This window comes from Lytechinus variegatus, chromosome 3 (genome assembly GCF_018143015.1).
Source record: "Lytechinus variegatus isolate NC3 chromosome 3, Lvar_3.0, whole genome shotgun sequence".
Taxonomy (NCBI): domain Eukaryota; kingdom Metazoa; phylum Echinodermata; class Echinoidea; order Temnopleuroida; family Toxopneustidae; genus Lytechinus; species Lytechinus variegatus.
The window spans coordinates 31,221,859-31,244,396 of record NC_054742.1 but is presented as its reverse complement, the minus strand read 5'-3'; the positions used below and the strand labels follow the sequence as shown (position 1 = coordinate 31,244,396).

Sequence of the window (22,538 nt, the reverse complement as noted above, 5' to 3'; positions counted from 1 at the left end):
GTTTTTTTTTTATTGTTCTCTCCTGCATAGCAGAGCGAGATTATAGGCTCCGCTTTCTGACGGCGGCGGCGGCGTCAATATTGAAATCTTAACCTATTTATAGTGTTTGAAATGACATCATAAGTACACGAACCTAGTTCAGGAAACATGAACAAAAGTGTAATCAAATACTACTAAACATCCTGCTTTATCTTGAGGTCACATAACTAAAGTCAAAGGCAGGTCATTTACTTAGGGTCAATGAACTTATATCATGTTGGGGGAATCAACATTGAAATTTTAACATGGTTAAGTTTTTGATATGTCATCATAATAGAAAGTAAATGGACCAGTTCATAAAACTTGGACATATAAGGGTAATCAAGTATTACTGAATATCCTGCCTTGGTCATGCACATGACCAAGTTCAAGGTCATTTAGGTCAATGAGCTTTGGCCATGTTGGGGGTTAATTTTTGAATTACCATCGCAACTTTGAAAGTTTATGGGTCTATAAAACTTGAACATTTTTTTATGGTTATATTGAAATTATTTGTTGTGATATAAAGTAATGAATGGCAGTTAATAACAATATGAGCGAGCAAAGTGTGTAGGATATGCCTAACTTGCCTCTGTGTTTTATTCCGGGGGGGGGGGGGGTGGTGATAACTGAGAAAGGTCTGCAAGCATAGACTCTACTTTGTTATTACACGTGACCACTTGCATGGAGAAAGTTATGGCTGCTGTCAAGATGACGCAGTAGTGGTCATCGTTGTTGCATCTCAACTAATAAATTTCTGTTGTAAATACGTTTAAAGAACTGCCTACTGGACTTTTGATTTATATAACCTAAGTTCCAACCAGGGGGGGGGGCACTTACATTGACGAGTGGATACCATGCGCGACGCAAAAAACACGTAAAAAGGATGTCCGTTGCAAGATAGGGAACATTACGTACGTAACGTGATAAGGGTGTAAAAAACACAAAAATATTGAAAAAAGGGTATCTATTTCGTTTTGCGCGTAGATTTCATAGGTTCTCATAAATTATGAGTATAGTCTTTCGTAGTGAATTCTATGTTTAATTCTCAAGAAATTTATTTTTTGACTAGCGCTCTTAGAAACGCAACTTTTATATTCCATTTATAGTCCTTATCATGGGGGGTCCCACACCCTCTCCCGCTCGATCGCTTCGGTATCTCACGCTGTCAAAAATATTGTGCCCCCTTCAGGATTTTGCCCCCCCCCCCTAAAAAAAACAAGTGGAATGCCTCTGGCCGTCTCACCTGCATCACGCGCTTCAATATAGCAGCAGTGCTGACTTTGAAAACTACTCTAACTCGCACAAGATGTTCAGTGATACATGGTTACTCTTATGTCTAATTTTTATGAACTAGACCAATAAACTTACAGAGATATGATGGTTATTCAACAAAAAACCCGAACATGGCCAAAGTTCATTAACCTTACATGACCTTTGGCCTTGATCATGTGACCTGAAACTCGAACAGGATGTTCAGTGATACTTGATTACTCTTATGTCCAAGTTTCATGAATCAGATCCATAAACTTTCAAAGTTATGATGGTAATTCAACAGATACCCCCGATTCGGCCAAAGTTCATTGACCCTAAATGACCTTTGACCTTAATCATGAGACCCGAAACTTGCACAAAATGTTCAGTGATGCTTGATTACTATTATGTCCAAGTTTCATGAATCAGATCCATAAACTTTCAAAGTTATGATGGGAATTCAACAGATACCCCCAATTTGGCCAAAGTTCATTGACCCTAAATGACCTTTGACCTTGGTCATGTGACATAAAACTCATGCAGGATGTTAAGTGATACTTGTTTAACCTTCTGTCCAAGTTTCATGACTAGGTCCATATATTTTCTAAGTTATGATGACATTTCAAAAACTTAACCTCAGGTTAAGATTTGGATGTTGATTCCTCCAACAGGGTCTAAGTTCATTGACCCTAAATGACCTTTTACCTTGGTCATGTGACATGAAACTCTAATAGGATGTTCAGTAATACTTGATTAACCTTATGGCCAAGTTTCATGAGCTTTCTTGTCATTTCAAAAACTTAACCTCGGGTTAAGATTTGATGTTGACGCCGCCGCCGTCAGAAAAGCGGCGCCTATAGTCTCACTCTGCTATGCAGGTGAGACAAAAACTGAAAGTGATCCGGCGCGCCTGAGAGGGTATGCCTATATATTTTGTACAAATCTCCTGCTTTCACAAAGATGATATGATAATGTCCCCCCCCCCCCCACACACACACACACATACATTTGCGCTAGTGTATTTAAAGGGTGTAATGGTGATCAGAGTTATAACCATATAAAAATATTGGTTTCATACAGTTCATATAAAATAAACGTAGTAAAACCAAACCCTCATGATGCAGGGGATATAACATTGCAATATTAAAGCTAAACGTAGGGATTTGCCATGGCTAAAATCTAGTTAATGCCCTAAGATTAGTGTGGGAGCAGAGCAATCGTGCAAGAATTTTTGCAAAATTTAACAAATGTAGGCACTTTTAGCCGCATTTTAAAGATGAATCCACGCATTAACAGTACTAAGCATTTGATGGTAGAAAATACAGGGGAAAATAGTTTCAGCCTCGAAAAGTGTGTGTGTGGGGGGTATTACACATGCCACCCCCCTCCGAAAACTGGGGAGGGGTGCATGGGGCAAAGACCTTATATGGGGGAGGGTGTATCCCACTGATCTCACTAAGAGATCAGTGGTGTATCCCCGGCCCGGGCCGGGTCTTCTAGGTCACATGATCAAGGCCTATCATTTAGGGGGGGATTTAGGGTCACTGAACGTACGTGGCCAGTTTTGCACTACATTATTTTGACTTGTATGTTTGTAAATATTCGTTTTCAAAGTCAGCACTGCTGCAATAATAGCAGCCTGAAATATTGATTTTACAAAAAAAAGGGAAGAAATACGTTGAACGATAGAGGTCGACAGCATTTTCTGACGGACGAGCATTGCCAGTTTTTAGAATTTATATCTAGGTCAAATAATAATTAACTTTAAATGGCTGATGTAGGATCACTTCAAGAGCAAGCTTTGAAGCGAAAGGAACGATTGAAAAATCTTCGTAAAAAACAGACTCAGGTAAGAGGAAATTATTGATACCATTAAACGTAGACGGCTCGCTAACGTTCAATGTCGCGTTGGTAGCACAGTACCAGTCCCACTAACTGTTTATTTTGTAGGGATCGCGGCGCTGGGGGCGGCGCTGCTGTAGTGTTATTCCAACAATTATTGTGGGAAACAGTGGCAACAAGATGGCTACAAATATTAAAGATGCACATGAGCACTCATTCAATGAACATGGTTATGATACAGATCTATGTCTTGTAGGTTGGACAAAGAGAACAAGATGGCGACATAAACATCGGCAAGTTTTTTCCCCTGTCATGCCCGTCTTCTCAAATATTTTTCTTAATCTTGTTTTTTTAATAAATTTTCATTTTAAAAGGAAATCAATTTTATTTAATCTATATAGGCCTAGGGCCAAGATCTATTTGTCGAAAATAAAGTTGTAAACTTGTATCTCATTTAGATCTACATGATTTAGGGCTAGGCCTAGATCTTTTAGAAGGAAAGTAGGAATCTCGGGGGCGAATATTTCCACTTTTTTCGTGGTAGGCCTACACGGCAACACGCACATGAATGGGACGCAATTAGCCAAGACACTCATAGAAAGTACAATTTAAATCATTCACTAATGACAGTAATGTGTGCTCACTCTCCAAGGAGCCAGGGATTGCGTCCTGTTCATCTGTGACTTCTTTGTACTTCCCGTTAGTGAATTCATTTGCAGATCAGGGGCGGTATTCTGAAAACGTTCTTATCTTAATTTTGTTCTTATCTACGTCACTTTCTTAAATCGGTATTCTGAAAACGTTCTTATCTTTTTCTTACCTTTTGTTCTTATCTTTGTTCTTATCTTGCTCTCCACCCAATGCTGAGCGCGTAAATTTACAACTCGCGCATATAATACCAAAGCGCGCTAAAAGATAAGAACAGAATGTAGATAAGTGGTATTCTAAAAACGTTCTTATCTTTTTTCTTTCTTATCTTTCACGATATTTAAGATAATATTTAAGATAGCTAGAGGGTTATCACATCTCATGATGTCCGCGTTTTTTCTTGCTCAAAATCGATGGCCTCTAGTAGTAACAAGTACCCACAAGTATTCCTCCCACCATTTATTTCATTCACCCTTTATTTTGCCCGTCTCTATTTTCTATCCCTTCTTTCTTTTCCATTTTTTTTATTCCTTTCTGTCTGTCTTTCTTCCTTTCTATCTGTCTGTCTTTTGTCCTTTCTATCTGTCTTTCTTCCTTTCTATCTGTCTGTCTTTCTTCCTTTCTATTTGTCTGTCTTTCTTCCTTTCTATCTGTCTGTCTTTCTCCCTTTCTATCTGTCTGTCTTTCTGTCTTTCTTCCTTTCTATCTGTTTGTCTTTCTTCCTTTCTATCTGTCTGTCTTTCTTCCTTTCTATCTGTCTGTCTTTCTTCTTTTCTTTCATTCTTCATTTATATCTTTACTTTTGTTCTGTTTGAATCTTTTAATTTCTTTTTTTTCTTTTGCTTTGTTTCATTTATACTTCATCTTTCTTCCTTTTTTATTTTCCCTTTTCGTTTTATCCCTTTTTTTCTTTACTGAGTCTTTTTTCTGCTTTCCCCCCGTTTCTCTTCCTTTTCTTTCTTTTTCTTTTTTCTTTCTTTCTTCCTTCACTTGTTTGTAATCTTTATTTTTCTACCTTATTTTTCTTCCATTCTTTCGTTTTTATACATGCTTTTCCTTTTTTAATCATTCATTTCATTTTCCCCCTTTTTCTTCCTTCCCTTTAATAATTCTTAATTTTTCTTATTTTTTTATTTCTGCTTTCTGACACTTTTGTGTCTTTTTTTACTTTCTTTATTTTGCTCATCTTTTTTCGTTCGTTCTTTATTTACTCTTTTTCTTTACTTTCTTTCTTCTCTCTGTCATTCTTCTATTAACTTTTTCTTTATTCTTTCCATTGATTTTTTTTCGTTTTTTTTTCCCAACTTTTTATTTTCCCTTTCGTTTTCTTTTTCTTTCTTTCTTTCTTTTTTTTTTCTTTCTTTCTTTCCTTATTTCTTTTTTCTATGAATTTACCTTTCTTTCTTTATCTTTTTGTAGTCTTCATATTTGCGTCAAATTTCCTTTCATTTTTTTTCTCTCATCTTTATTTCTTTGTTTAATTTTCTTTTTTTTCTCTCTTCCTTCACTTTTTACTTTTTTATTCCCTTTTTCTCTTTCTTTTTATTTCTTTCTAACTTTCTTTCATTCATTTTTTTTTAGACTTTTTTTCTTTTTCGGTTCCTTGTTAATTTATTTTATCTTATATTAGTTTGACCTTTTTCTATTTTTGTGTGTATTCCTTTTAGTTAGTTTCTTTTTTTTTTCATTTTTGTTCCTTCACTTTATCATGCATAATTGTTCTAGTTATTTTCTTCCTTTTCCTTGTTTTATTCATTCTATTTTCTTTCTTTTTTATTTTTGAATTCTTTTTGCTTGCTTTCTTTTGTTTACTCTTTATTTTTTCATTATTTTCTGCTTTGTCCCTTTCATCTTTTTTTTCTGCTTCATTCTGACCCTTTTCTGTCTTCTTTCTTTCATACCTACTTACTTTCTTTCTTCATATTTTGTTCTTTATTCGTACCTGCTTTATTTACTTTTCTTACTTTTTTTGCACGTGGACGTCTCGAAATAATAAAATCAGTCATTGCGTATAAAATGCCTATTTCGCGCAATGCGCCAGAAACGGTGAACGCGCAGCGCCCTTGATATTCTTTTCACATAAGGAACGCTTCTATTGGTTAAACTGCCAATATAAAGCGCATTTTGATTGGTAAAATCTTAAAAATGGGCGTGTTGGAGATAGAAGGGGCAGTCCTTACAGAGATAAGAACGCGTTAAGAAGATTTTCAGAATACCGATTTGCAATGATTTTAGCGTCTTCTTATCTCAGTGAGATAAGATAAAAGATAAGAACAAAGATAAGAACGTTTTCAGAATACCACCCCAGGATACCGGATTCCGACCGGCACAACACTGGCGGATTCTGGAACATACAAATTCCGACATGACTTTGGGCCTATTATAAAACATGATATCTTGACAATCGATTCATATATCATCTGTAAAATATATAACTAAAATAAAGTAATCAAACCTAAGTACTGCAAAGTTTATGTCTTTATTGATCATCATTAGCTTATTTTCAGTCTGACTTTCCTCTACCTCGCTGTCCGTGTCCCTAGGCTGAGAGTTAGTGTGAATGTCCGCAGTCCATGCGTACAAGCGCACTTTGCAAAGCCACAGTCGCAAAGCTAAAAAATGCACAGACAGTGCACCAAAATGAAACAAAATTGCCCTTGTCTTCATGATATCTTCAAGCATCACTGCAAGTTAAGATACAGTAATACATTTATTTTCCATCCAGGACCCTGTCACCGATAATAAAGAAGCAAAGTATTTGATGATCTATGTTTACGAGATGAAAGCAAAAAGCCGAATTGCATGATGATCGCATTTCAACACCAAATGTACATGTATATTGTACATGATATCGTCGGTTGGTAATGTTCACATGGTCTCATCCAGACAATAGTGGGCACACCCCATTTCAATCCCCTGATCCTTTGTAGGAAACTGTTTGTGATAAGGTCTATGGAGTTGGATATAGGACACTTTAGTGACTCTCAGGGACATTGGGACATCAATTAGGTTGAAAAAAGCTGCCAAAGTAGTCAGACTTTCAAGCACCATTGTACAAATCCACAGATATTCATTCAAATTTTTTTTTACCTTAGATATGAATTATGAATGTGATATCTAGATCTACCCCTCGACAATCCTTTTCCCAATCATTGGGTGCATTTTTAGCTCATCCTGCCCGAAGGGCCAAGTGAGCTTATGCTGTGGCGTGGCGTCCGTCTTCTGTCGTCCATCCACAATTTAACAATGCTACTTCGCCATTTCAAGTCCGATTTCAATTCTGTTTGCTTTATATGATAACACTAGGTGGGGGATTCAAAACTTCTTCACAGAATTTTGAAATTCATTAAATATGCTAATTTATGCGCATTTTTCAAAATTCACAAAAAATGCTTCTGTATTTGTTGACCGATTTTGATTTTTTATCTTCCATCTGGTAGAGCGTCATGAGGTCCACCAAACTTCGACAGAGAATTTTGAAATTTTGATTAGAACAATTTTAAGCTAATTTATGCAAAATTAATTTATTCACATTTTTAAAAATTAACATAAAATGCTTTTTCTTCTTTAATTGTTGACCGATTTTGATTTTTTTCTTCCATCTGGTAGAACTTCATGAGGTTCACCAAACTTCTACACAGAATTTGAAATTTTCAGTAGAAAATTATTTATGCTATTTTATGCGAAATTTATTCATAAATCACATAAAATGCCTCTTTATTTGTTGACAGATTTTGATTTTTTTGTTCCATCTGAGAGCTACATGAGGTTCACCAAGGTTCTACACAGAGTTAAGAAACTTTGACTAGAAAGTTATTTATGCTTAATTTATATGAAATTTATTCATAGATCACAAAAAATGCTTCTATGTCATTTCTTCATCAATTTCAATTCTATATCATCAATTAATGTCACCAATGTAATTCACTACAGCGTCAACTAGGCTGAAATTAAAATTGTGCTCCACATCATTGATGTGCTAGTTTAGTTACCGCTGGTGTCGTCTTCCTACAAATGTACTAACTGATGTATGCAGTGCACTATACTCGCCTATGAGGTCAATATTGTCATGTATTGATGTCATTGGTACTAGGAGTGGAAGTAGGGAACTGCGTGTGACTGAATAAAGTGTTGCTATATGAATTGAACGGTGGTTCCCAATTTACGATAATGCCAATACTACTTTATTACCGGTATCCTTTTCTTTTCTCTTACTTTTTGTTTACTTGCTTAGTTCTAAATTGGACAGGAATAATCATTTTTTTGTGTAACCTTTTGCACACGAGTCATGAACATATCTTTTCGCAAGTTTGCGTATTCAGTATCTAACAATAACTAATATCTTGAAAAACTGATACCATCAACAGAAAAAGCAATAAAAATCACCCAGTTTAGTAACATTCTTAAAGATAAAAAATCTGCATAAATTGGCAAATGTGAAAATTGCAATATGAAAATATTGGCTAAAAATTAGTAGATTTTGTCAACATTTTATTTGCATCTGTTTTGAGAAAATCTGAACTTCTCTACAAGCTTCAAGGAATCACTATTTTGCAAGCAGATGTTTTCAAACTTTTAAGTAAAATGTGAAACCAATTGATTGTGGCATTTTAACCTGCATCTGATATAAATATCTTTTATCTGCGTGAATTCTTTTCTAGATTCTAGAACTTTGCAAAACTATTGTTCAGGAAATACATGAAAGCTCACACTTTTAAAGACCGTTTCAGCTGAGCGCACATTTGCCAATTGGCATAGAATTTTGAGATTATGACATCTTTGAAATTCCTTAAGTCACAACATGATTCTGTCTAGCGATATTGTGTCTAGGATATTGTCGTTCATTTGGAATTCATCTTTGATTAAGTATCACCTTGATTATTTTTAAAAAGTGCGCAAACCAAGGTCACCCCCTCGACATTTTTCGCGATAAATCTGCTTTTTTTTACCGCTTCACTCACTGACTTTTTAATTTCAAGTCTCGCGCAGCCTTTGAGACCAAAATTGTGTGACCCCGGGTACGCGGTTCCGAAATAACGCAACATTTTGTAAGTATATGCAGACCCCCCCCAAAAAAAATGTGAATTTGTGTACAAATCCAATGCAAATAGTGTTTTTAGCCAAAATTCATAAAATGTATCATATTTTTCCTTTTATTGCTTAAAATCAATTAATTTTATTTTGTTTATGGTGAAAATAAAGTCTCTGACAATTTCCATTGAAAAAACAATGAAAAACAAAGACATAAGAAATTTAGAAAACAATAAAATTCCTTAAAATATAAATGTGATTTTGACATTTAAAAAAAAAAATTTAATCAGATGCCTATAAAGAGTATGTGAAACAAAAATTAGCATTTTAGGGGCATTATTTTCTTAATTAGAGCAAACTTATGATTTTACGCATAAATTAACATAATTAATGAGCAATGAGATTTTTCACAGAATTTGATATTATAGTTTTGTAGATAATGCCATGGGTAAAGTGTGTGTCAATTTTCGTCGCGATCGACGGCCAAGGTCATAAGGGGGGCTGAATCAGCCCCCCCCCCAGTCTTCTTAGGTGTCGAAATAGCCCAGTCTAGTTAAGGTTAATCTACATGTATTTGTTTAGTTCTAATTTGCTTCAAGAGTAGGATTCTAACTCATGTCATAACGTAGTATTCTATCCTGCGACTTAGACCACCCAAACCACAAGCAATTGACAGCTGAATCAAGTTTTCTAGAGATTTTGTATCTTTGCTTTACAGAAACTAATATACCTCTGCATTGCTCTCTATTTGTTATTTTATCAAGGTAGAATTCTTATTAATTTGACAATTGATGGGTATATTTCATTTTCATTTTATTGATTTTGGCAACTTTTTCCATGTTTATGAATTTTTACAAATTTATAAAAAATACTATCTAGTACATAGCAAAATATCTGACAAAAAAACGAACAAAGTTGTATTTTGTATTTAACATAACAATTTAAGCAGGTTGCCAGAGAATGCCACTATAAGCTTAGCTTGACTGTGTGGCAACAATAGCTACTGTAGCTGTGAATTTGTCCTTCTTGTTTTTCATTAGCATTATCCCCCCCCTTTATTTTAAATTTGTCCTCGACACCATTCAAACAACTTGATAATTGATATCATGGTGGTCCAACAAATTTTCTCTACATTTTTTTAGTTTGGCTGAATATTAATTTTTTTTTCTTCTTTTGAAGGTTGAAGATAATGAAGACAGTCTCAAGAGGAAAGCAGATGACTCTGGTGAAGATGAAATAAAGTGAGTCCATTATCTACAACCCTTCTAGCAGACCAACAGAGTTATTACAGGTGTTGAACTAATGCGCAATGTGCAATCTTGACCAAATACTAGTAAAAAAAAGCAGAGAAGATGTAATTTAACAAATAAACAAAAAGCTGAATAGAAGACATTTGACCCCTGACTCCTGATGCAGTATTTCCAAGTCGGCTGGTCAAGGTTGGTAAATGTTCACCGTTTGATCAAATAATTGATAAATCAACTGTTTTGGAACATGATTAGTTTATTTTTAAACGAGAATGAGCTTTAATATAAAGCGAAAGTGATCTTTATGAAAGTTCTTAAAATGTGAAAAAAAAACAGTTATAATCAGAATATATCATTCTGTTGAGCTGATGATTTGGTTGTAGGTAAGGTGTGTAATATGAATGGCTTGTGCTAGTGAGGCCGTCAAGTTTTTATTATTTTCTTTGTATTTCTGTCACAGGAAACCTGCCTTTAAAAACTATAAGCCTGAAGATGAGAGCTTGCAGGAGCATTTAGTTCCCCAAACAGAAGTGCCAAAAGGTAAAATACAGTAACATTGAAACATACCTTCATATTTATCACCGTAATCAATAATGACATGCCGATTTAAGACAAACCCAATTATATTCTCCATAATGTATCTCTCCAATACTATGGTCTTGAGCCAAGTATATAAGTTTTCTGTGATATAAATTATTCAATCATCTAAAAGTTTATACAAAGCTTTCCCTTGCTCCACCCATGTAGTCACCTTTCTATTTTTTATCTGATGCATTGTCTAGTACACATGTTTGTGACAAAGAACTTTTGAGAATAAGTAGATTTTAACAAAACACCTCTCATTACATTACAACAAAAAGTTACCCCGGTAGTTATTTATTGAAAACTCACTTGAAATAGGATGCTTGTTTTGGCAGTACCTATTTGTTTGAAGCGTTAACCATTTTGATTTAGTGTGAACTTATGCTTTGTGTATTTAGATGACATTTGATGCTTACATGAAACTTATATTTTTTTGTAATTTGTTACTAGTTGAGGAGCAGGTACAGGACCAACTAAAAGCTGCAGTGGCTGAACCAGTTGTAGAAGAAGTGGACATTACAAATCTTGCACCAAGGAAACCTGACTGGTAAGATCTCGAGGATCACTTACTGTAAAACTCACTCAACAAATTGTCAAACTGTGTAGTCTTCTAAAGTCAACATTATAAAGTTGAATCATCTCCTATTAAGACAAAACTGATTGAAAAATTGTCAAACCAACATCTGTTGTCCCTAGAGATTCTACTATGTAAGACTGATTCTCCTGTCGAGGATGTTTGACATTGAATCCTTTTGAGAGTATACAAATAATGAATGTTCATGAATATAATGGACAGAATACTTCATGAGGTGAAAGATGAAATGATACATTCATCAAGGTGTAGCTGAGTTGAATGGATCATTCATTTCATCTTTCACCAAATGAAGTATTCTGTTCATTGCATGAATGAAAAGAACATTCATTATTTGTTTTATATGACACCTAGGATTAAATCATTGTCATTTTGCATTTATAGTTTTGAATAGATAATTAGCATATGGAGTACATGTATTTTGATTTTCAATCATATTTCCTATTTTCACTTGTACCTTTCTGTTCATAAAGAAAGGTTATTGTAGATATGATGTCCTTTTGACAAATGAAGTATGTGGGGGATACATTAATAACTCCTGCCACTTTGAACAAAAAGTAAGATATTGTGAGTTCCAGACTATAAAGACACACCCATATGGCATACATTCTACATTGTAGTAACAAGTCATTGTAGTAACAAGTAAACCTGTTTTTTTTTTATTCTCTTGTGCAGGGATCTGAAGAGAGATGTGGCAAAGAAACTTGAAAAGTTAGAAAGGAGAACGCAAAGAGCTATTGCAGAACTGATAAGTAAGTTTCGCTCATTTTGATAAACATTTGTGTTCTGTAACATTATTTGAATTTTTTTTTTTTGGGGGGGCCTGGGAAGGTCATGAACGGGTATTTCGACCTACATGTAGAAATAGTGGACAAGTTTGATTTATGTTTTCAACCATGATGCACATGTATTGGTGTGGGTTCAGATTTTTATGCCCCCTGCAGATGAAGTCCGGAGGGGGCATTAAGCGTTGCCCCTGTCCGTCTGTCAGTTCCCCCACTTGGTTTCCGTGCAATAACTCGAAAAATATATTGTGGATTTAAAAAAATTTTGGTTTGTAGGGAGATGGCACCAAAATACAGGCTAAGTTCGAATTCGGAGTCCTAAGGTCAAAGGTCACAGCTCATTATATATGTGAGTTGGTTAAAAGGTCTAAATTTGTTCTTAATATGTACGCATATTGGTATCTGCACGACATTATGTTCAATCGTATTGAATGAATTTCTGATCGCGTCAAGCAGGGGCATCTGTGTCATTTGGACACGTCAAATTTCTAGTTTAAATGATACTCAAAGGTAGCAAGTAACAAATTTTTGAAATGATAATCTTTTATTTTGTATGCTGTCAAAATTCAGTGTTATATTTAGGAAAAATATGCATCAGGGGCAGGGACAAGCAATAAAATTGTGCTTGGGACGGGGCAACATCTGACAATAGGGCTGACACTAAAATCATCTACTTAAAACTTATGACGATATTTGATTCTTTAGTTCAGCAAGCTGAACTTCTATTCTTTTTTCTTTCATCTATTTTCTTCTCATTTTTTTTCCTTCTCATTATTCAAATGATTATTTTTATCATTTTGCTTCTTCAAAAGTAACATTCAGGACTCCCTTGTCCCTCCTTATATACACTATTGCTGAAATGCTCCTGAAATGATTAGTGAATGACAGATAAACTCTACTATTCTCTTAACTTTGGTGTAAACAGGAAAGCTGATGATAAAATATTGGATTTATGATATTAAAGGATAGGAAATTAGAAATTTAATGTAGCTTTAATTGAAGGATGTAAGCTTCCTGATGACTTTCTTCCTGAATGCTTTATCTCACTCCAGATCTTCCATAATCCATGTTATCTCTTCACTCATTGGGCAGTTGAATTGTTGAGAAAGGAAATATGTAGAAGGTCATTTAATGGGCGATATTGTCATAACATTGAATGTGCACTTACAAAGAAAAGAAACTCATAGGCGTTAATAGTTTAAAAAGTATTTTCTACAATTACAAGAGAATGATGTAGTAAACAGGTAATCCTCAAATTCATATGTAAAGTAACATAATGCAGGTGAGTTTGCCAAAGTTCAATCTATTTCACTTGGTGGATGAAATATGAGTAAGAAAAGATGCTTTTCATGCTTTGGACAAGCTGAACTGAAAATTTGCTTCCACTTAATAAGCAATTATTCAATTTACAGAAGTGTGATTTATGCAGACTTGACTATTCTTTGATACTTAAAAAAAAATCAAAACATTATTTATTGTTTGGTGGATAAAGTGTAGCCCTTGTTCACTAACCAGTATGAAATGTATAGGTGGTGAAGATTCATAGCTAAAATAAAATCATTATATGTTGTCATGTTCAATTGGTCACACCTTGTAATGAAGTGTCTTTTCTCATATCAATCTTGCATACAGGAGAGAGGTTACAGAACTCTGAAGAGAATGACATTGTATCAGCCCTAACAGCACATTCAGAAGTCAGTGAAAAGGAGAGAGCAACCTATGACTCTGATTCAGATTAGTACATTTTGAATCAAATTTTGCATAACTTAACTCTGATGATAAAAACTTTATATCAGCTATTACGGCACATTCAGAGACCAGTTGAAAGGAGATGGCTATCCCATACTCTGAATGAAATTCCACCTGCAAGGAAGATTTTATCAATGTTCCAAACTGATTAATCTGATCTGTAAGCATCGGAGAAGTTAGCAATGGAACTTCCTACACATACACCTCTCTCATGAAATCTTGATATAGAAGGTCCACTGAAGCTACAGCCACCCCTTTTCTATATCAATTTCAGTCCTCTGCATCTTTCAGTGATTTTGCAAACTTCGTTCCTGTCCACTCATTTATGTTATGTTCCCATCTCTTGGGTTGTCTACACTATTTGCGACTCCCACTTATGGTTCCTTTAAAAAAGGCCACCTGATATGGAAATATGACCATACCACCTTAGTTTATGGAACTTGGAGCTTCAAGAATGACCAAATCAGATGGCAATACTTATGTTTGTGAATGAATCCTTCCTTGATACATTTCTTTGAGGAATATAGATTTTTGAAAATGGCAATCAGTATGTTCTGTGTGATTGGAGCATGTGGAAACGGAGTTACCCTATTTCAAATACCACAATATCTGGAATGAAATTGAAAGGCATAACAGTAATGGTCATAAGTGAGTTTTGTACTCAAGTGTAGCAGATTAGCAACCATCCAAATGTTTTGTTTTAACAGATAAGATAGAAATGCATGTTCCATTACGGGATGGGTGCCCCATAACTTGATGGAAAACAGTATGGGAACATTTAATTTAGTACTCTCCACAATCTAGATATCTGACTTTTTACATGTGGTTTGGTGTTATCATTAATGTTTGACACTTGAATGATGCTCCATGACGTACTTGTTGTCAGGATGCAAAGTCCAGCTGTGACTTGAAGGGCCCTTGATTGTGAATACCATTCACAACACCAAGGAAACGGCATATGTTCTCTTCAAGCAATCATGTGATATGTTAACATATTAGAACATGTTGTACAGTGTATGTGACTATCAAACACAGTCTTTAAGTATTTATGATTTCTGCATAAAACCTAATTTATAGCAATCATATTATCTTAAAATGTGACTATGATATTACCCAGGGGATGGGGGTCTTATTAATTGCTCTACATCAGTTACTCAATTACTTTTTTAATTACAATTACATAATTGTAGAAATGTTCAATTACAATTACTTTTCAATTAAATTAAATTTTTTCGATTGCAATTACCAATTACTTTTGTCAGTTACAATTTCAATCACTTTCTATACAAGTCATAAATGAAATCACTTTGTATTGTGTATGTATTAGCACCACCTATTTCAACATTATTCTAATTTACAAAGAAACTGACACGATGAAGGTTTTTGTTAAAGAGCACAGATTCTGCTTATTACATTAAATTAGATCATAAATTAAGTAGTAAGTTTATTGTAAAGTAATCAACAGTAATTGAATTACATTTTTTTCAACTACAGTCACTTTCCCTTTCAAAATTTCAAATACAATTGCAATTACTCAAAAAATGTGATTAATTATGTTATTGATTAATTACCTTGTAATTGAGCCCGACCCTGCTCTATGTCTTTCCGAAACATATAAAAGTATTTTCCAAAGTCAACTAAAGTGTTTGTCAAACTCATCAGCAATAAGAAAGTATTCATTGCAGGGTATCGAAAATGCAAGTGCTTTCCAGAAAGTCAGTTTTTAATGTACTTTGCAGTGTGTTCAATTATTGCAGTTCGCTTTTATAAGGTTTTCACTGGTTTCACAACTCACTTTTGAACTTTAGAATATTAGGTCAAACAGATAATGTTCCAAGATATCTGACTAGGGCAGATTTACCTGTAGGCCATGTCAGTTGTAATGATTATAAAAAATCATAAATGAATGTTAAAAAAAAGCAATTAATTTGAGTGGGAGTACTTTGTACGAACTGCCAATTTCATTGTACCTTCTTTAGTTTTGGGTAAATCTATTAATGACACTTTGGACAAAAATTATCAATGATCACCCAAGCATCTTTTGTGGTCATCTGATAAATGAGGCTTAAAATAATCTCTTTTGTATTTTGAAATATAAGACTAAATGAAAGTGTTCCAATATTTTAACTGTATTCAAATTCTTGATTGATTTCTATATTGATATTCCTGGTGATCCTCTTCTTCATTTAAAGCTATCACTTCATGTCTCCCACACTCTTCTCTGATCAACCTCATTAAGTGGTTAATAGGCTGTTGTGTAATTAAGTAGTGACCCAGATCAGTCTAAGGAGCAGATACGTTCGCATCCAATTAAAATTCCCTAGTGATGGAAACCTCATATCAGACCTGGTCATTAATGATTAAAAAATTCCTGCACGGTTCATTTATCAAGTGCCTTGGAGGTGTGCAAGTCCAAGATCATGTGATATCCCACACATAAATATATTGTGGTAGAGTTTTTAACACACAGGCCATTTTACATAATGGGTAATTCCATGAAATTATTAACCGTTTTGTACTTCCGACCCAGATTTTTCTCAAATCTTACTTCACTTCACTTCATAAACTGATCAAGTCATGGTCCTTTGAGAACACTACAGACAATCAAAAGAACAAGAAATAAAAGACAGAATTCATGAAAGTCCCACATATAAGGGGTCAGACGTACATATTTTATGGAATTGCCCAAATATGAACAGATAAAATTGATTTATGTTAAATACCTAGATTTAAGATATTTCATTCAACCAAACTAGTCATTGATAATTGTATCTCATCATTTAGAATAAAAATTGAGTGTGGAGAGGACTTCACGCCATTGGTCTTTTGGTTGCTTGCTTACGACCATTTATGCTTTCTTAGCGCTTAGGTTAAAAAGCACTGCCATTTCCATGATATTGCAATGTACGATAAATGAATCATACATAATATACCATTCTAAATCTAATGGGTACAGTTATTTTTGCATGTAAATGAGTAGTTTGTATAAAAGTGATACTTAACAAATGAATATTTGGCTAAACAATGAAAGTGTATTGCCATTTGTAGACTCATGTCAACTGTTGATTTTATTAAATAGCCAGGTATGATTGTTCTAATATATTCTCACATCACATAAAAGTTGCATTTTTACAGAAACCTAATCATCTAGTGGTAATTCTCATAGAGTCCTTGATTGTCTGTTTAGTTATGAATTATTGCCTTTGGATGACAAAGGTACCATAATAATAATATTGTAGTGTTAAAGGAATGAAGTTGCTTGGGATTTCTCAAAACTCAGCTGGTTTATGTATGTGTGTTTCGCTGATGAATAAATGTACATATTTTTATGCTGATTTGTTTTTAGACTTTCTATCATTGGTATGAGTACCTTTTTGCTTTACATAACAGTGATGTAATGCTTCAAACAAAACATGTATTCAAACTTATGAATAACAATACTGAATATTGTTATTGTCTGACTCAACATTGCAATGATAGTTAAAATTAAGTTAGTGTAGTCACTAAAATAAACTGTTTTCAAAAGTATTAGCATGATATTTGAATACTAGTTTCAACCATTATTCACTACGTCAAGGTTTATTTAAAAAAAAAACTGATAGAACTCACGCTAATATACACTACTGCAGTGAGCTCTATTTCCCCCCATCCCTTCTTCCCCTCTCTTTCCTACCCCCACTTGCAAATTTTATATATTATCTGGCACTCAGCTAAACTCATCTTTCTCTTAGAAAATGATCACACAAAGATAAACTATTTTTCTACCAGTTTTAATAATCAATTACTGACATGTATTTATACTTTTCAAAGCAAATTTTACATCTCATTTCCCAAGCTTTATAAGAAATCATAATGCAATGAAACGTGCATCAGTTGATAGGTACTTGTCAATACCTGATTATTGTTACAACAATATTCACTCAGTTGGAATATTCATTTATACAGAATAATAGAGCAAGATGATGAGCTGAAATCCGACAAGAAATGAAGATTGACAGTCGTGCAAGATTCAGACAATGTAATGGAAGGATAATTTGGAGAGATGGGGAGAAAATAAGAGAGGGAGGGAGAATGGAGAGAGGGGGGGGGGTGTTTGAGGGCCAGGAAGATGAACAAGAACAACCTCTGATACCCCAACATTTTATTTGATCAGTAAACACTTCCCTAATTCACTGTATAAGGATTGAAAAAAATAATCGAGAGAGGGACAAAAAAAAACAGCTTGGAAGCTGATTGCATCACCTCTCATTTCAAGTTTCACACACAATATGAATTTGGGACAAACAGGAAATATCCAAAAAATAAATATAAACAACAATAATCTGTAACTATGACAATGATTATTTGTTACTCGAGTCTCGACGATTCATCCTGTTTTGGTAAATATTTTCCATACCGAGTTTAAAGTTAAATGATGAAAGGTAGATCTATCTGTGATCATGCCATGAAATCTTAATTTAGGTTTCATTTATTTCCTTATGCCCTTCATTTGAAAGGGGCTTCAAGGTGGCCCTAGCTTTCCCGGTATATGCGGCGACCCCGTTTCATTAATTTTAATTCACTGTAAAGTTACTCTATTCATTAAAGTTGTAACGATCGAATATTCCCAACAGACAAAAAGACAGATGCATATCTGAGTTCTACTACTCTAACACACCCTACCTCTCTTGTCAGTGTTTCTAGAATTCTAACACGTTTTACCAGTGGCTGCATATTTGACATTTATATATATTCAGCTGCTCTTTTGTAAAATACAATGCCATACGTGTGATGAACAGGGAGGCAGAATTATAAGAACAAATATAGCACCGCTGAAAAATGGTTTACACGAATGGTATACGGTAGACTTATTTATTGCACGCTCTGTATTATTCTTTCCTTTGGCATGCCTATGGCCCTTGCTTATTGAAAATTGTTCTGTATACTATTCTAATGCTAATATTTTCATATTTATATATATTTAGATTTTTCTTCATATAAATATAAATTAATTCCAATCCATATATATATTTTTTTCGTTGGTCTATACCCTGTTTATTCACTGCATTTTTTAATTCTTTTTTTTTTTTTGGGGGGGGGTCATACAGACCCCTGTTTACAGTTTTACACACCCTCTTTGATTCAATCTTAACCATACCCCCTCCCCTTCTTTCTTTCTCTCTCTCTCTCTCTCTCTCATCTTCCACACCCAATCTCTCTCTCCGCCCCCTCTCATCTGTCTACCCCCTCCCAACTTCATCTCATTCCCCTATTTCATATTCAATCTCCTCCTTGTTATTTCAATCTCAATTTTATTTCCCTTCCCCCTCCCCTTACCCAAACTCTTGCAAATCATTCCCTTACCTTTGTTGTCTAACAGCTGGCGATATTCTCATGTCAATCGCACGATACAAGGTCATAAATTTTCGATCACATATTAGGTAGAGAAATTTGAAACCATCTACCCTCATCTATTACACTACACCATTGCATAATTAATCACTTCCACGCACACTTATTAATGTGCAAGGAGAAAGTGGAACAAATTTAGGGCACTCAAATTCATCAAACATCACCGTGAACAACGATATTGTCGTATACATTTTCATGACATGACTCACATCGTGTTGCTGATAACTGGTGAAATGTAACGTTTTATGAGATAGTTATGATCAGTTCTGATTTGATAGCCCCAACTTTCAGGAACACGGTTTCTGTCTGCCGATTGACAGACATGAATAATTCAAAACAAAGACGGGCACAACGTTCTGTTTTTTACCATGCAGTCACGATATACATCTTGGCATTTTTCATAATGTAACGTCATCAGTGGCGACGCCTCTCAAAAACACTTTTCATATTAATAGCTATCAATGCGACGTTTCCTTGTTTGCATGAGAGATGTACCTACTTATTGCAGGCCTGTGTCTCTTTCATTCTTATCAAAGTTTAGTCTCTTCTTCATCATAATCAAAATCTTTGGAAATATCAGCAATCATGTCTTGGGTAATTATTTTAATTGCCCATCCATTTTCTCTTCAATCTGGAAATATGCCACTCTTCGATTTCCAGTCCTGGTGGTTGCGAGAGAAGTTCGGGTACAAAGTCATCTTGTTCCGTTGATTTTTTTTCAAGAGCTATTGATAATCCAATTCTTAGTTATTAATATATTTGTTTTTATGATACTGCTATTTCAGCATCTCAGCCAATGATGTTCTTACGGTCAATGGCAAGAACCGTCGTCCAACTATCTTGAGCAGAACAGAGTCTGCATGCACGGCCAGTCGAGCTATCTTAACGAATCTTTTCTCATTGCTCGCTTGTTTTCCAGCACACTTGCGTATCTCACAAATTGACTGCTCATTGCTTCATTTTAAAGCTCATTATAATGATCTACCGTGTACAGAATAAACAACATGGGTCATACAGGATCCCCTTTTAAATTCGGATCCTTTAAAGTCACGACAGTGTTTGTTGCGACGCCATTCGTCGAGGATGAGTTGGTCGATCCGTCAATACCCCTGTCTTGTGATTCTGTTAGAGTAGGGTTGTTATTGCCTCCTCCTGGTCTCTTGAGCTCTCCTGGGATCGGTGTTCCTTGGGTTGAACCTTCTTCATGAGTCACTGGAATCACATCGATGTCTCTGAAGTAAATTAAATAATAATTTCAACATTGTAATAAATATTAATATTTTTGTTCACATAAATTATTTTAACAAAAATTCATCACATCGTTATATATTTATATCAATCTAAGCAGTAACGCAGTGAGATTTGTACTGGGCAAAAGGTTTATGGAAATTGGTGCCAATAACAATGTATTGGCCACCAAGCCAATGAGGAAAAGAATTACATCATGACTTGTATTTAGTCATTTCAAGTCATATGATGTGTGGAGCCTCATATCACACTTTATAGACTTTTAACAACCAAGCTTTTTGTCAACAAAACTCTCAGATATTGTTTAACCCGCGCCTATAAATTAGTTTTTAAAAACCTGACAGCGCAGAACAGGAAAATAATCACGTAAACACATGACGGGGCATTGCCACTTAGGGGGCAAGGTATTGTAGAAAGGTGACTTCATTCTTTTTCTCACTTGCAATACTATCAATTATTCCTTTTCTTTTTTTTCTACTCTTCCACCGACACGTATATATTTTTCTACCTGAAAATCATAAGGTACAGCTTAAAATTATAGCCTTTGTCCACCTGTTAATGCAGATTTATGTTTTTGATACTAATTTACCCTTGAATGCTTTGGCAAAACTCCATTTTTGTCATTTATTTTTAATAATATTTTCGGTCCCATTATCCTTACATTTTAACCTTTTTCATACTATTTCAGTAATGAACAGATCACTGCTTAAAACAGATACTTGGTTACGCATTAACTTTTGCAATTTTTGGCAAATGTCCATTATTGTAATTTCATCTATTAATAACAAATTCATGGTACCATTATTCGTTTGATATTTTACGGTAAGTCATGGACTTATAACGTCCATGGGTAAATACAGCAAGAAACTATAATGGCTCAACTTGTATTGTTACAAGTTGAAGAAAATAAAGTAATCAATAACTTCATGGCAACAGTGTGCATCGATACCAATGGCTTTCTATCATGCTCTGTCTAATTTGAGACTGATGATTTGGTGTGAACACCTTGATACATTCATGTTCTCAGTCTTAAATTGTTACGTAAGTTTTTCGATCTGTTTGTCAATAAACAATCGTATATGCACTTCTAGGACAGATTTAATATTAGTGACATGACATACCAATGGCGAAAGTGTTCATTAAAATGTGTCAAATTTAGCAGTTTGACTAACATCAGATTCACTAATTATATCGGTGACTCACCCCGCAGTCTTGATTTCCAAAGAAAACACAATTTAAAGAAGACACTCGTATATATTCAAAAGGGGCCATAGTGAGGGGCATCTTGTATGAGTCATTACTTTTATTTATTTGTATCCTTACGTATATGAAATATAGAGGCCAATGTTCTCGATAAAGCAATTTATAACCTGTCTACTTCTTGATCCGCTCGAATCAGTATGTCTACTCTCCATTTTATTACCCCCAAAGTCCAAAACAAGATAGCTCGTATTTACAGCTGCTGTTTAGCACAATTTAGTCATTTTGATCATCGTCCATAACTGTGAATGAATTATTCAAATATGTGTTCAAATTTCACAAATGTGTTCCACGAGAGTCCGTCAGAGTAGAATTTGCTTCCCCAAGGGCATATGGATGTCAGAATTCTGGCTACTTTACAGATTTACTCCAACTGTTGTGTATTGGCGAATATAAAGTCTGACGGGATGTTTTGTCATATGGCTGTTGATGAATGGGTTTTAAAGGGACTGTTAGGTGCTACTATAATAATGATACTGTTGAAATTGGAAGGCATTTTGCGTGCTTTCATACTCCTTGTGCGATTTTGTTAATAGTCATTGGTTTAAAATTAGAGGTACGTTCGTCACACGTGAATATTAAAAAAAAATGAATAAGAAAACGAGACTGAACATGTTGGTTACAACCAAGAGGGTCTACTATGTAGTCCCTGGTAGTTATTTCTGCGTATAATCTCCTTTTTTGTGTCATATGTTATTCCAGCGAAACCACATTTCTGTCAAATTTGATAGTCGCAGTACCCTAGAGTTTACAGCTTCCATTATCATCAAATTTACAATGAAGGCGGAAGGCAAAGTAAAACATTCTTCGTTTTTTTTTGTTTTTTTTTGGGGGGGGGGTTCAATTAAGCATGCGTATTAATTTCTTCTTTAGACGGGAAGGACATCATGA

General features: G+C 34.7%; 1 protein-coding gene across 1 annotated transcript; it reads left to right on the top strand.

Moving 5' to 3' along the window:
• The first annotated feature begins 2,810 nt into the window (after window positions 1-2,810).
• Window positions 2,811-17,083, top strand: LOC121410760 (coiled-coil domain-containing protein 12-like). Its single transcript, XM_041603045.1, has 6 exons — window positions 2,811-3,121; window positions 9,973-10,034; window positions 10,501-10,580; window positions 11,073-11,169; window positions 11,890-11,966; window positions 13,632-17,083. The coding sequence occupies exons 1-6, from the start codon at window positions 3,041-3,043 to the stop codon at window positions 13,736-13,738; spliced, it is 504 nt and encodes a 167-aa protein (XP_041458979.1). The 5' UTR covers window positions 2,811-3,040; the 3' UTR covers window positions 13,739-17,083.
• Window positions 17,084-22,538: the final 5,455 nt, after the last annotated feature.